General features: G+C 37.6%; 1 protein-coding gene across 2 annotated transcripts in view; it reads right to left on the reverse strand.

Moving 5' to 3' along the window:
• Positions 1 to 16,440, reverse strand: part of PRKACB (protein kinase cAMP-activated catalytic subunit beta) — a 70,731-nt gene that overhangs the window by 20,386 nt on the left and 33,905 nt on the right. The window contains exon 1 of one of the 2 annotated variants that reach the window (XM_054164946.1): positions 11,246 to 11,607. The exons of the other annotated variant lie outside the window; for it this stretch is intronic. Coding sequence (XP_054020921.1) covers positions 11,246 to 11,252 — 7 coding nt within the window. The 5' untranslated portion in view covers positions 11,253 to 11,607. Of the gene's footprint in view, positions 1 to 11,245; positions 11,608 to 16,440 lie in introns of those variants that run through there. 2 annotated transcript variants of the gene reach the window in all.

Below are 16,440 nucleotides of genomic sequence, written 5' to 3' on the forward strand. Positions count from 1 at the left end.
ATGAACTGGAACTTTTGTCTACAGAGAACCCCATAGTTTATATAGAAGGAAAAAATTTAAATTGGTATTAAAACTCACTAAGAGATAAAACTATTTTAGTGGATAATCAGTAAAAATGTTTGATGTACTTCTCTCCCATGGACAAAATATATCCAAATTCATACCTGCTGATCCTTCTTCTATTGGGAGAAAACAGATAACTTGATAAAGTCATGACTACTGGTAATGTTTTGAAAACATCAATTTATGTCAAAGTAGCATGAAAATTATTTTCCCTTAATGACAAGAGAGAACCTAAAATGAACACTGAGTCTACCAAAAAGCTAAGCCTTCAAACTTAAGTGGCTGTAGCTTAGTAAAAAGCATCAACACTGTATAGCATACCCAAAACATGGAGTAATTGGTCTCATTTTTTCATGTTAGTACACTACATGGCTTAAATATCTCTCATGCTATCTCCATTGATCACATAAATATTTTAAGTTTTCATGTACTTTGCACTGAAATATATACAATATATACAATGACACATGTACTCATCTTTGTCTCTGTTCTACTTATAGAATAAAGGATGCTCTCTAAGAAAACAATGTGATCTAGCTGGAAATATTCAAATTGTGGATGAATGAGAAAAATCTCTCATTTCCAGACTATCAATAAGCCATAAGTTCTTCTTCAACAAAACCTCTACCTTATCTATTTTACTTTTGCTCTCTCTTCTTGGGAAACAGCACTGAACACATGTTCAAAACAGTTATCTTAAAATCTTTTCCAAACAATTTCATGTTCTGTGGTGTGTTTTATTAGAATTACATTTTCTTCCTAATGAGAAAGTGGGTCAGATTGTGTCTGGTTCTCGTTTTCAGAGATCACCTGGGCCCCTTATCACAACACAGGTTCAGCAGGTGACTTCAAACAGAATTTAGGCAACTTAAGTGCACACATTTCAGAGTCTTCTGAAAAACTGCATTTAAAATTTGAAAATTCTGAAAAAGTATACTTCAATCACAAAACATTAGCTCTTGCTACAGGAAAGTACATTTCATTTCTGCTTTTCAAGCACAGAAAAAAATAATTATGCAAACTTGGCAGTAGTGGCCATTAGCATCATTGTGATGATGCAATCAAATAGGTTTATTAGATCATGACTTCAAAGTTTTCCTCAAGTGCACATTTTTAACCACCTTATATTGCAACGATTTTAAAGTGTTCCTAGTGTCTGTGACTTTGGGCACTAATGAAGGAATAAGCATACCAAAAGTCTCTATAGGTTCCCCAAAGGTTTGCAGGAACATTCACCCACACAGATGAGATGATGAAGAGAGGAAAGAAAGAGACAAAAAAAAAAAAAAAAAAGGAAAAAAAAAAAGTTTTATGCATTTCCACAACAAACACATAGAAAACAAATACATTCCACCCTTTCCCCTCCCCACTCAAGAACAGCCCTTTCCCACACAGACAGAATAACTCATGCTAAATCACAGAATGTTTGAGCAAAGGAAAAAAAATAAGGCAGCTAAATTCGGTATGAAAGAAAGATGATGCATCACAGAAATAAGCACAGCTTACAAAACTTCAGGAGATCAAGTTGGCATCCTTAATAAATAATCTGTTCCAAGACACACACAACCTCTGTTGCTATCTATCTTGTCACATGACGGATCACAATAAAGCCTGTGATCGGGTGATCTTCCCACTATTTAGCATTTTGTTCCAAAAGACAGCATGTGTGAATTGCATAGCATGTGGTGGATAGCACAGAAATGGAAGCAGTTTCCAGAAAAACAAATAAAATTCAAATTTCAGTCCTGTTACCACCCAACAGCAACAAACCCCCCTGAAAGAGGGTTTTGCACTGCTGAAGTTGCTGTGTACAAGCTGGAATGCACATGGGAATCCTGAACAATGGCCACACATGTATGATTTAATTGCATAAGACTCTCAAAAAAGAATAGCACAACCCCCCCCCCCCCCCAACAAAAAACCATCCATCCACCCCCCCCCAAAACAACAACAAAAGTCAGGAAAGAGATGTTGATATGTTGATATATAGGTTCCCATAAATACTAAAGAGCCAGGATCACTCGTATATGGCTGAGCAAAATAAAGATGAAGATGCAAGGAGTGGATGCAAAGACCAGCAAACAGATTCTTTTCAGACTGGTTTCACTGGTACAGAAGTTGGGAGTGAAAGGGGCTGAAACTTAAGGAGGAAAAGCTCTTGCTCAAGAAAGGAAAGTGGTAGCAGGAGAGAGGAAAGCATGAATAACAAGCACAGGAACCAGGAAGACCACAGCTCTGGTAAAAACAACTAGATATATCAGGGAGGACATCAGCTGTAACTGCAGAGGATGCACCAGTGGTCCAGAGATGAGGCAAGCACAAACACACAGCACAAATCTCGCTCTCTGACCAGCATGAGCAATCATTGTCAGGAGGCACAAGTTCTATGCAATGCAAACATCCAAATCATAGAGTAGGCAATGTGGGGAGATTCAGAAGGCAGTATGAAATGGGGTAATGGCCAAGGAGTTACAACTGAAAGACTTCAAGCAGTTTTATAACTTCTCCCTGCTTCAGTTCAAATGCTGGTCAGAGGAAGTGCTACAGGTGCACACAGAGTGGGACAAGATGGAAGCCATCCCCTCTGCATTATCACAGGTGGCCTGAGACTGGGCCTGTGGAGAGTTGTACTCAGAATCAAGACAACATGGTGAGAGGCAGCAAAGCCTGCTGGAAGAGATTTCTAAGGGAGTTAAAACCAAACCCAGAGGTCCCTAGGTAATACCAGCATAAAAGGAGCTATTAGAAAAGACCATAATAGAAACCAAAACCCAGGCAAATGAAAAAACTCTACCACACACAAAACAAAAACCCACCTGGACCATCCCTAAATGGTGGGAAATTATTAGATAACAGTTTATTCACACAATCTGCAATATTTTTATTGATTAACTTTTGTATTCAAATTCAGCAGGCTTACAAAAAAACTATTGTTAATACAGTTTAAGAATGAGTGAGAATCAAAGGAAAGATCCTGAAAAAAAATTAAAAGGGTTAGTACCTCTCAGTTGCAGGAGTGCAATGACAGCACAGGAAAAGGGGTCACAGATGGAGTGGTCCTGGAAGAGTTACCATGAATTACTTTGCCTTTCTCCCACCTCCCACGTGCACTGTATTTGTTATTCTCAAACACATCTCCCACAAGAGCCAGCAAGCCAGACTTTTTTTTGGTTGTTTTTGGATTTTTGGGTGGTGGTGAAGTTTTTGGAGAGGATTCATGGCAAGGAAGCAAGAACTAAACTGATAAAGAGTAAACATTGGGCACCACAACAAATCCCCATCTGCTGTGCTAAATGCCAATCTCTGCTTGGTATTTAAAATGCCCTTTATCAAAATACAATTCAATTTTTGTTCCAAAACTGTAATATAATCATTTAAGCCCAGAACTAAATGGGCTACTTAATTAAATTTCCAAATTTACTTTAAATGAAAAATGAGCATGCATGAAGAGGTGCTGGTAAATATGTATGTGTTTATTTCATTTTTATAAAAACAGTATTTATAGCCTTAAACATTCTTGAGATGTATATAGATGCCTCAGTGAATCCTGTGGTCATGGTACCACATTTCAGAAGCAAGTGAAATGTGTAGGATTTAAGTTCTAAGTTCCATTCTTACACTATTAACCTGTTGTCTTAAATTTATTTGCATTTCTCTTTTTATAAACTCCCAAGGCTTACAAGAAGATTCCTCTACCCTGGTAAGTGTTTGAAGATGCACATAACTAACATAACTATTATACAATCAGAAGAAGTACCTTGAGCACCTGTTAACATTTTAATACCTGGGAAACACTTCAAAACACAAACTAAAAAGCTATCATTGAAACAGACTGTCAACAAGAACAAAACACTTGCTCACAATATGAAAGTGGTAGGTTAAAAATATTCTAAGGTGATAGAAGCCTGGTACAGGGCAAGTCTTTCTTTTCTTACTATTGCAGTGGGACACACTGACTGCCCTGCTTGTGAAAACTGACCACCTATGGTTCTGTCTTGTTTGTGCTCTAAGTGTTGAAAAGTCACTAACATTAGCTTAGTAAATGCTGAATCAATTTAATATCTTCTGACTGAGAGCAAGGCTGTGATTTGTGTTTAAACACTAATTATGATAAAAACAGGTGATGCAGAGCAAAGTAACAGCTGCAATGGATAAGAACCTTTCTTCAGGTGGGATAAATAAATAAATAAACAAACCCCACCAAAACGAAAGGCAAGAGCCAAAATCCAAACAAAACAAGACTTCAACCAAAAACCCCCCAAACCAAAACATGGATCAGTTCTGAAAGAGTCCATCTGCTAAAGCAAAGCCTGCAAGTTCACGGTAAATAAATGATCCTGAAAGAACAATTAACTGCACCTAAGTTTGCTATTAAAATGGTAGTGTTAATAATCCAACTGCACATTGTAAAGACTTCTATGGAATACTGGGAAGGACTAGAGAAGGGCATAGAAAAAGCATGGAGAAAAAGAGAGAGGAATAGCATAAACAGTACATTAAAAGCCCATTACAGCTGCAGCTCCTGAAGACCAGAAAAGAGCACTAGAATGTGATTTTGAAGGGAGGACATTCAGAAATTATCTCACAATGTGCATCACTTTTAAAATACAAACTGTTCTCAATCATTACAAGTCAAACTCTGGAACACTGGCAAAATCTCATTTTTAATCCTGTCCATGATTTTGAAGTCTTGAGCTAGACAGTATTTTGTCGGCTTTATAAAAGCACATTTGCAATAGTCAAGAGCTCTATAAAGAGCCCAGCTTTTCTTCCTTTAAGATGTAAATTAAAGCTGAAGTCTTTCTTAATGATCACATCTTTGGTTGGCTAGACAGCCCCAGCCTGCACATGAGGTGTGACTGATTTAGACAAACCAAAAGAGGAGCCAGGTTTCCAGCTATCAGATGTAGCAACTATCTTTCTTGAATTCTGAACAAGATACTCTACTACACACAACTGCCATAGTCTGCCTACCTACCTGCTTCCTTCTTCTATTTTTATTAGAGATAATAAAATGTATTTTATTTCCAAATCCAGTTTCCAGACTTTCCCCATTATTCTTTTTCTCAAAGTACTGGTACAAGATGAAGCAAGTGAAGCCTGCTAATGCCAAAAGTAGAACATAAGGGAGATCACTCTTGGTAGACAGGACCAAACCCAACTAACAAAGTCACTTAAAATACAAATACCTGAATTTTTGTTTAACCCTCCCCCCCACCAACTGCATAATGTAAATCTGTAAATTTATTCAGTCACAAACGAAATCAAGTCTTGTACTAGCTCTGCTCAGTAGAGCTGTACATGCACATATGTCCCATTCAATCATTTTCAACCAAAACCAAACCAGATGAGATAAAAACTCTGCTTTCTTACTCTAAAGAGTATCAAGAACTAATGCTCATAAACATTTATTTATTAATATACCTCATTAAATCCCTAAATAATTGGTTACATGCAAGACTTCCTAAATGCAGATGACAGGTTCATCTGAAAATTTAAGCACAGGACTAAATTCTCCTGCAGATTTTTGGTGGGTGAGAGCTGCTCCATCTCTGGGTATTTCGGTCCTTCTGGGTGGCACATCTCTTTCTTGCCTCAGCCGTCCTTTCAAATTAAAGCATTAATAGCAATCTCTTGCTGAGCGACTAGATCTGATTTTTGTTCCAGTTCTCTATACTAACCAATTAGGACTGCCATTAGTTCTGGAATATGCTAAAACTAAGCTTTGGTCTAAGGAAATGACTCTCTCTAATACCTTTTCCCTGCTATTGAAGTGTTCATTGAAGGGAATGACTCCAGACTGGCAGAGAACACATTCCCAAATCTGCTTCCTCTCTTGCAATAATCCATGCTTAAAAGGCCAAGAAATAGTAGTTTGGTTTGTTAGGCTGCAGTTCAGTGTTAAGTTTGTGCTGGTATAAATACAAAGGATCCCTAGCCCTGTCCTTCCACAGTCACTTAGTTGTTTTCACCTCTCTGTTACGACCTTCCTTGAAAGAACAAAAGCACCTTTGTGGCCAACCACCTAGCCAGGTCAGGGAATGAGGCCAAATTGAAAAGTCATGGATAGAATTTAGGGGAGGGCAAAGGAGGATAATTTTAATCCACAGCAGCTCTCAGTTCTTTTCATCACAGGAATGTTTCTCCTGAGGTCAGGGAAGAGAGAAATGGTGTGGAAATGGGAGAACATGTGAACTGCTCCCTTTCTGAAGGAGTGCCAGATTGTATTTGTGTACCATAATCAAGGAAGTACAGCACTGGACTACTGCAAAGGCTTTTGAGAAAAATTCCAAATGGAAATTATTAATTTTCAATTACTGAATTAGGCAAGTTAATTCTATTCACTTAAAATTTCAAATTAATAAGTAAATTTAATACAATTACTTTCAGATGCCACATTTAATGCTCCCTATATACAAAATTAGTTTACCCTGAAAAGGCTATGTGAAGAAGTTTTAACATGTAAAAATCCTTAATTATCATAGGTTGAGGTACTTTGTGAGCAATTAGGAATTAAGCTTCATCTGCTCGGCTCCACTCTTTATAGCTGTAACTCAACTCTATCCAGGCAAGTAGTCTAAAACATTGCAACTACCACAGGACCTACAGCATAAATGACCACCTTCTTGTGTGAAATATACCAGGCATTACATGACAAAGGAAACTGATAACCATGTGAAAATTGTGACCTTGTTTCCACAGTGCATATTTCTATGGTTACCATGTGGACAAAAGATAAAACCCAAAAAATTTGAGTTCCAAGAACAGAATTTTCTGGGGTACTACTATAAAATACCTTGTAGATGTATAACATTCTTGAGTAAAACTTTTTAGCAAATTCTAATAGTTAAATACAAACACATAAAATAATCACAGATTTGCCTCATACAGTCAAAACCACATACCAAGCAAAATGCACGTGCTGCAGTTTTCCTCTAGTTACACTATCCGCCCTTCTGCACTGTTGTGAAACTGGCTAACTCCTCTCTATTCTACTGCCTCACCTTCCCAGTTGAGTAACTGGGCAGCTATCACTGGGTCTGGTGTATGGTTAGATCACCAGAAACTGTAAACCTAAATCTGCAGGTAGTCCATGTGATTTGCATGTTGACTAATGAGCTCCCTGCAAGCCAGCAATGACTCTCATAATGCTAAACTCATGAACAAATATATTTTTCTTTTAAAGTAAACCACATGTTAGTAAACTCAATTGTTCCTTATACTGCAAATTAAACAACTGCACAAGCTGTCCGCTATACAAATGCATTTTACAATTTACTTAGAAAAGGCAGCTCTTATTTGTGGTTTTTTTTTTTTGTTTGTTTTGTTTTGTTTCTTTCTTTCTTTCTTCCCTCAAGTATTTCATACAAGGCATCAAAATAATAGCAGATATGCCAGTCTTGGTCTAACTGTATTCATGCCTAAGTCCACTTCCCACAAAGCTACTTCGTCTCAGCCCTCGGATTAACAAAGCTCCATGGATTCTCATATACATGCACAAGAATCAGTAAGGCATCTTCACAGCTGTCAAGGTAAACCAGCAAAATAGCTCTTCATCTTTTTGCAAGATTTGAGTTTCTCACACATTGTTATGCTGACATACCTCTTGCAGAACACACACTCAATATTTACAGGAAAGGGTTGCTGCGGTAACTAGCCAAGCAGGAGAAGTTCATTTTTAACTCAAAATAGCAGAGAGACTGACTTCCTGAATAAGGAGGTCTTATGTAAATAAACACATTTCACAATTCAACATATCAAGTGAACAAGTTCTTGTTTGTTTCAGGGTAAGGGTAAACAAAAAGTAGGTAAAAGTGCTTACTATCCATTCTAATAAAGAATGGGACTTTGGAGAGAAACTGGTTAGTGCTTATTTGGGTAAAAAGGCAAGCATAAAACCTGCACAGAATTGAGTTGCAAACCCTTCAAGAAAAAAAGAAATTAAAAAACCTAAACCATGTGAATTCTTACTGGGCTGGAATATTTGTCAGCAACTAGGATGAATAAAGGAAAACACTAAAAACATTATTCATGTTACAAAACTGCCTCTAAGAACCTCATTAATTAAAGCCTGGAAATTCCTGTTGTGAACTTTGGCCTGCAACAGCATTACCAGCAGCAGCTGTTAGAGGAACTAGCAACAAATAATTATACAAACAATTTGAGATGTAAACTCAAAACCAAGGAAAGAAGAAATTCTTTTGGTATCAAAATATGTGTAAGAGATGTAACAACAGGGAGTAGAGTAAGTCACAGTTCACAGCATGCAAGATTACAGCATACCAAACATCCTTTCCTTTGGCAGAAACCTCAATTGTGTTAAACTCATTTTTTACTTATACCCCAAACCAAGCACCCTGAGGGACTGTTCACCGTGTGGACTAATTTTAGACCCATGTTAATGCAGCAGCTCTTGTGTTGTCTTTTCTTTTTTTCAAAATGTTGTGCAAGAATCAGAACAAAACACGAACCCAGGTCAACACCTAAAAGACTTTTCTAGTCTGCTGTCAGAGGCTAGCAGTAATATTGGGGAGTTTTTGAAAGGAAGAAATCATTAGTCCTACGAGACATGCACTGGAAGATGTACAGGTTTGGCACCCGAAAATTCCACAGCATCCTTCCATTTTCTATAGTCTTTCCAGCTGTAGGAATAATTAATGCTACTTCTTGTCTCCTGCCTTTAGGAGACACTCCCAATGCACTAAGACATTTACACTGCCCCCGTTCACCCTCATTCCTGTAACATTCCTATTATCCGGTGTACACAAAGCTGGACAATAATTCAGCAGTCTATCAGCACTGCTCACAAGCTTTCCTCATACCACTCCATCTATCTCCACACACACTTGGTAGCTACTGTCTTATAAGCATAACCATCTATATCAGCAATTATCTCAGCCTGCAGTAATTTAAAGTACTAGCCCAATCATCTAGTTGGTAATACTTCGGAGTATTAAGACTATTCCTAAAGATCTAGCAGAGATTTACCTTTCAGAACTAAGAGCTGGGACTACTGAAGTTACTTGGCCTTCCAGTTTTACCTGTTCAAGATTGTTTTGCTGTTAAAAACAAAAACCCTAAGCCAAAGAAACAGAAAAACAGTTTTTCCTTCTTTGAAGTCTTCAGTTGAAGTCTTAATCCAATCCTAACCCTCACCTGACACAGCAGGAAGTAGTCGCCATTCCTTTGTTAAAATAACTTCTCACGTATAGATCTTTTTGATTGGGAACTGACACTTGGAAAAAGCTACAGCTATTTATTTCTATTTTTAATGGAACCAGTAGCCTGGATGTCAAGATGAATGAAATCTACAGATTCAAATTGCAGAATAAAACCCCAAGGAAAAGAAGAAAACCACTACACACTTCCACTTCCCCAAAGGCCCCAAATGACCAATGAAACAAAAGACCTGTGAACTCTTTTTCACCTGGTTTGTAAGAAATTACTTCCCTTAAAATGACTCAATCAAAACAGAAAGAGGGTGGAAAAAAAAGGCAAAACACAAAAAAGAAGGGGAAAACCCCCCAACAACAAAACCCAAGCGAACACACACGCACCAAAAAAACCCCCAAAACCCAACAAACAAACAAATCAACCACCACCAAAAAAACCCACACCCAAACCTCTTAAGCAGCAAAATTTAAAGCTCAGTGCTGATTTACACAAATTTTGTAGTTGAAGCCACAATTTAACTGTAAGAGAAACAGAAAAACATGATGGAAAATGCAGCCTGGTAATTGGTGAAATGTAGAGACTTTCTGACCTAATGAGAGACCTCGCCATTAGTAGATGAAGGTGGCTCAGTGATGTCAAGGAAGCACGACACAGCTGTAGTTTCACCCTCACTTTCCGGAGAAGCTGAGCAGGGCCAGATTTTGGCAGAGAGGTTAGGGGACACACCAGCTCCCCACAGCCCGCTGTTAGGCTCCCACCAGCCACCATTCCTACAGGGCTGTGGGGAGGGCACAAGGGGAGGCTGGCCCAAGTCTTTCACCAACAGCCCAGGTTTAGGTTTGCTCATGATGCTGAAACATGAATCTCCATAATATCCATACAAAGTTCTGAAACCTTGTCCTATATCTGTACCAGTTTTGACGTGAGTATTGTTGTATTTTGTACACCGAGGAATTGAGAGCCAGACTTTTCATTTCAGGGAAGATGACCTCAACACATTCGTATGTGATAAGTATATATAAGCTGATATTAGATAAGGCACTGAGATGACTCCTCCCACTCTTTATCGCATGCCATGTACAAAAGTGAAACCTTCCTAAAAATGGTCTTTTCTATTTGCAGGATAAAGCAAAACCAGAGAGAGACACAAACCCCAAGACTAACTGTTTTTTCTTTCAAAGATTTCTCAAAGCACCACAAATTATTTTCCAAAGACCCAGACTATCTGCTGAAACAAAAAGGCATCATTTCAGAAACTAACATAATTGGGCTTTTTTTGCAAACAGTTATCAAAGGATATCTGACTCCAAGGAAATAAATACATAGTTTACATATTGAGATACAACTTTCAGTGATATTTCAAGTAGGAATATAGCAATTCATAATTCCCTTAAATTCAAAGTACCTCAGTATAAGTAGTCACAGTGCTTTGGGAAAGCAAGTATCTGCCTTATAAGTTTACTAGGTCTATTACAGTATCTCATTTCAAATAAGACTCCCCTCCCCTACTTCCATGAATGACCTCAACTATTCTGTTATTCTGTAATTTAGAAATAATAAAAAGCTGCAGAAGAGCAAGCTGGTGCAGATGGAAGACAGGAAAAAAAAATCAGTGATGATTATAATAATTTCAGAAGGCCTCTTTTATTTGTATCAATTCACAGAAAATAATTTATGACTGGCACAGAATATTAGGTGAATAGATGTGTATCATTAAATTATAACATTTCCCAAATCAGATTCTGTGCCTTAATGATCTGTAACAGCTATTTCTGAAAGAAAGCTTCTAAATAAAATTTCAAATGCTAAATACCAGCTACGTGTAATAAAAACTGCAAATCTTTAAGACCAGTAATTTTTAATAGAAGCCCACTGTGAGTCGATTACAAAAACAAAGAGATCAGTAGTCGATGCAGCTCTGCAGACAAGAAAGGGAAACCTGGCAGATTTTTCCTGCTTGTGAAGACAGAACAAAAAAATAGCATAAAAGGTAATAGAAACGACTTACCATTCATGTTGAAAAGCTAGTTTTCAGAAACATATTGCTCCTAATATTAATCCAAGAGTTGATGAAGTATGTTAATCTCTACCAAATCAGTGTTTCAATCTCCAAACACACTTATACACTAACTGGAAAGACAGAGCACACAGAATCCAGAGAGCTGCTCTTCCTTATAAGCTCCTTCCGATGCAAAAAAAACCCTATGAAGCACAAGATACCAGTAGTAAACCAAAAATCAATACTCAGGACATGGGTATTAGGTTTTGCTCATTATCTACTCCTGTTCTGACCAATGATACCTATTCATGTCTAAAGCAACTCAAAATGGCAGGGAGAAAAAAAGCATGCAAACACCAGGAGGTTTTAAGATGTTCTCAATTATATCAAGCACTGGTTGTTTCCATGGCAACCTTAGACCAGAATTATCTGTTGACTTGTACCCAAGTAGTAGTTATTCTAAAGCTTGAATCAATTCACACAATGTACTCTGTACATTATTTCATATTTCACACATATTTTTCTCAACACACACAGATATATACATAAATTGTTCAGCTAAATATCTCCAAGTCCTTCCGCTGTATTTGAAAGTATACTGATACTATTTTGAATCGGTTAGAGACCAAATAACAGTCCTTTGACTATTCACCACCCATCCATTTGCCATTTAGAGACTAAAAAGATGCACTGAGAGTGATTTTCCACACCATACCAGGTCCAGTTCTGGGCCGCTTAGTTTAGGAAAGATGTTGAGTTGCTGGAACACGTCCAGAGAAGGGCAACAAAGCTGGTGAGGGGTTTTGAGCACAAGCCCTATGACGAGAGGCTGAAGGAGCTGGAGTTGCTTAGCCTGGAAAAGAGAAGGCTCAGGGGAGACCTTATTGCTGTCTACAACTACCTGAAGGCAGCTTGTAGCCAGGTGGGGCGTTGGTCTCTTCTCCCAGGCAACCAGCACCAGAACAAGAGGAAACAGTCTCAAGCTGCGACAGGGGAGATTTAGGCTAGATGTTGGGAAGAAGTTCTTCACAGAAAGAGTGATTGGCCATTGGAATGGGCTGCCCAGGGAGGTGGTGGAGTCACCATCCCTGGAGGTGTTTAGGAAGAGACTGGATGGGGTGCTTGGTGCCATGGTTTAGTTGATTAGATAGGTTGGACTTGATGATCTCAAAGGTCTTTTCCAACCTGGTTAATTCTATTCTATTCTGGCTATCCATGTTGTTATTGCATTCTTTTATTATGCACAGATTTGGAAAATATTTGTAGCAGTTCAAAGCTAAAATATCCAGACTGATCTGTCTCTACATTCAAATCCTAAAAGCCTCATTCTCTTTCCTTTCACATTTCAATCTTTGTGAGAGCAACAAGCAACCAAGAAAACAGAACACAGGTTTCATATAGTTGCAAGTGGTCACAATCAATATGTCAGAACTAAGAATGAAGTGCATCCTTCTGATGACTATCATCACATCTCTTTTATCCTTTGGCTATGCAGCACAACGGACCTGGTTACCAGTTCAGGCTGTACAATTATACATGTGCTCAGTTAGCTTTTCAAAACAGATTCCTAGGCTCATGGTACCCCAAGCCACCTCTGCCCTAATGCATTCTGAGCATTCAACAAACATTTGTTTCATGCATGAATCAAGAATCCAAGACACATTAGAAAAACTGTGTTTTACGTATCAAAATAAGCAAAGTTGTTAAATTTCAAAAACAACCACTGAAAAACACCTAAGGCCATAGACCACAAAGCAAATTACTCAAACTCACAGCACTAGATGGCTGACAACACAAAGTCCACTCAACAAGCTCCTTGCCCCTTCAGCAAACCCACAGCTTCAGCAGTAATTGCACTTTAAAGGATGTACATGGAAGCAAACCTTTTACAGTATTTAATTACAGCAAAGGTATAAATATATTCACTTCCTTTTCAAATGGATTCTACCTCAAAATGTAAACCAACAGAAATTCCAGGAGATCTCTTTCCAAATGTTTTTTCAAGAATTAGAGTGCTTTTGTCTCAAACTTCAAGAGTAATTCACACTGTCTGCTATGTAGCTTCCTTGCACCAACACATCATAAGTTACAGTGAAGAGTGGACATAAGAGTTGAGAATATTAAAATATCCTTACAAGGCAAACATCAAGTTTCTAAACACTGCTTACTCATTAAGTTTTCAATGACTTTCTGTCACCAAGTTCAGTGACTGAATGCAATTCTACAACATTTGATCTCTCAGGTAAAAAAAAAAAAAATCGCAAACAAACAAACAAAATCCAACACAGACCACATCAAACAACCCCTCCTCTCCTCACTGTTTCTTTCATTTTTCACACCTAATTTTCAGAGATAATGTGGTTTTTTCTAAAATATAATTAGGAGTCAGTAGTAGACAGAAATACTCCCTCCACTATACTCCTTTATAATCTACCATAGGATCAACAACTGTTCAGCTACCAACCCAGTAACTCTGGCTCATAAAAACTGCATGCAACCACTGCCCTTAATTATGACTTAAAGCAGCATCTGTAGAGCAGCTATTTTCACCATGTTTATCATCAAGAGACATGACAGTCCATTTCCTCACCCAGCATGTCACACGAGGAAGCCTGCCTTAAACAGAGAAGAAAAAAATAGTAGAGCCTTGTACACAAACAGGTCACAATCCGTAAGTGTCAGTAGGTCAATACCATTTTTTTCTTCATGTTATATAAACAAAAATGCTTCACTGTTATTTTTTCAAATGGCTATTTACATAAAAAAAGGACTTCTACATAAACACCAAGCAGAAAATATTTTGGAGAAGTAGAAGCTCAGAATTTATGCACTTTTATCATTTATCTTCCTCCAAAAAATGGCTGATTCTTTTTCCCCCATCTCATTTGGGAGACCTAGATTTAATCTATTTTAGGTGAATGCATTAACACCTTTTTGTTTCCATGTTTACTGCTTATCCTCTGAGAACAGATTTCCTCCCATCTCACATAATATTTTACATTGTAAGCAGGGAGATATAAAAATACTGATTTTCTTCATGGTAACACTGTGGTTTTAAGGCCTTTTTTTCAACTGAGATAACTGTGTTATCTCAAATCCATCAATGCAGTGAAATGTGGAACAAAATATCATCAGTTACCATACTGTACATTTAAAAATGAGTATTTAACCACAAAGATAACAACTGCTTTGCAAAATATTGCAAGGACTTTAAAAAAAAAATCAAATGTCAAACTAGATGGTGACATTTTTTGAAACCTCACTTTTATTAACCAAAATGAAATGATGAAAGGTTTTAAACAGTGTAATACCACCAACTGCCCACTAATTAAGTAAAGCTATGATAGCCAGCATTCCCACACTAAATATGTATTAGTTAAAACCTAACACAATTGTGGTTTTTTTTTACCACTGTATAGAGCATTCTGATGAATTTATACCTTTAAATAAAATGAATCATAAAAAGCCTTATAATTAGAAATTAATTTGTGCAGCATTGTTTGTGTATTCCAAAATTTAAACATGACAATCATTTATGATTTTTTTTCATTTCAGCTGAACTACCTAATTTAATTTGAAAAGAAAAGAAGCAATTGAGAAGTCAAAACTGGGGTGGGGGATTGCCAAAACAAGTCAACTGTGCTTCTTGAGAAAAGAATGGATGAAGAATGAATTCTCCTGCTGCCACCAGCCTATGAACCAGCCTCATCTCCTCCTGTCCAATGCAACACTCTCTTCTTCTAATTAATGCCTTTAAGTAATTAATTGTAAAACTGTCCCTGGAACATACCACAGAACACTGTTCATATTTGACCACAATCATGCAAATTTTTCAATCACTAGGCAAACCGAAGAGCAAAGATCTGTAAAACAAACCCCTCTACTTACTTGATTTGTCCCACAGGACAGCAAGTTCAGAACAGTGCTGGCTCTCATTTTCCAGAGCCGCCCTCTGTTCATGCCCACCGCTCTTTGAGTGCCTATGGAAAAGGCGATTAGCAAAACCTTCCAGCTTCTGTAGCGCTGTGGCTGTCCCTGTGCACTGGTTACAAGGACCCTCCTTCTGAGCTGCCATCTATAAACACTGGCGACTTTCACAAAAGCAAAAGAGAAAATACCTAAAGGGAGCTGGACAACTTAGAGCCACTTAGAGCTATGCATGTGCCAAGCTTCCTGTATGCAGTGTTTTCTAACCACTACTCTCTTCTACTTCCTGTTAAGAAAAGTTCTATAATGTAGTTTTACTCTGCTAAAAGTCTTTTTTCACGTCAACTGAGAAGTGGTGGTAGGTGTGGTTTTTTTCCCTTTCAGAATGCAAAAATGGCTCTAACATGTGTTTTCACAGCTTTTAAATGCATCACATTTTATATGTAAACACACATTTTATGTTAAAATACTATAAACAACTTATTCAGAAGTGAAGATGAAAGGCATTTTTAACTTACCATGACCCCATATAAAAAAAGAACAGTAACTCTTCTGCAGTTCTTCCATTATTAAGATGGAGTACTACCATCATCATAGCAGCCATAACCAGCTGTCATCTAATAATTTGCACATTCATGCTTTCAACTAAAAAAACTTTCTCAGCAAGGTTACTTGCAAAATTTACTGAACAAACCATTATTTCATTACTGGGGGCAGGGGAGGGGAGTAGCAATTTCCTCCTTAGAGAAAAATCAGACTGAAGAAGTTGAATTCTAATATACAACATATAAACATGGCTGCATTATACATATTTAAACTGGGTTCTACTTACTCCAAGAACCAAATGCACTTAACTTTTTCAGGAATAAAGTACCTGAACAACTAGCACTGGCAGATCTTGATCTACAAGTGCGTACACTCTCGCAGCCCCAAAGGTGGCTGGCTGGAGAGCCACCAATTCATGGTCACCAGCTTCCATCACTGTTTATGTAAAAGTTTTGAATGCAAATATCCTGCAATTGTGGGGAAAAAAAAATAAAAATAATTCACAAGAAATTCAAGTATTTTCAACTGTGGCGTTTAGGAAGCACTGCTTTCAATAGTGCAAAATATAAGAGAAAAATTTGAAGCTGTATTTAACATTAAATTGCATTGAGTTGTAAATGATGTAATTTTACATGCTTACAATGAGCAATACTAAATATTCAATTTTGTGAAAATAGAAACAGAGATTAGGTAGGTTTCCCAATATATCCTCTGCACATATAAAATGTGGC

The sequence above is a fragment of the Dryobates pubescens genome, chromosome 11 (genome assembly GCF_014839835.1).
Source record: "Dryobates pubescens isolate bDryPub1 chromosome 11, bDryPub1.pri, whole genome shotgun sequence".
Lineage (NCBI taxonomy): Eukaryota > Metazoa > Chordata > Aves > Piciformes > Picidae > Dryobates > Dryobates pubescens.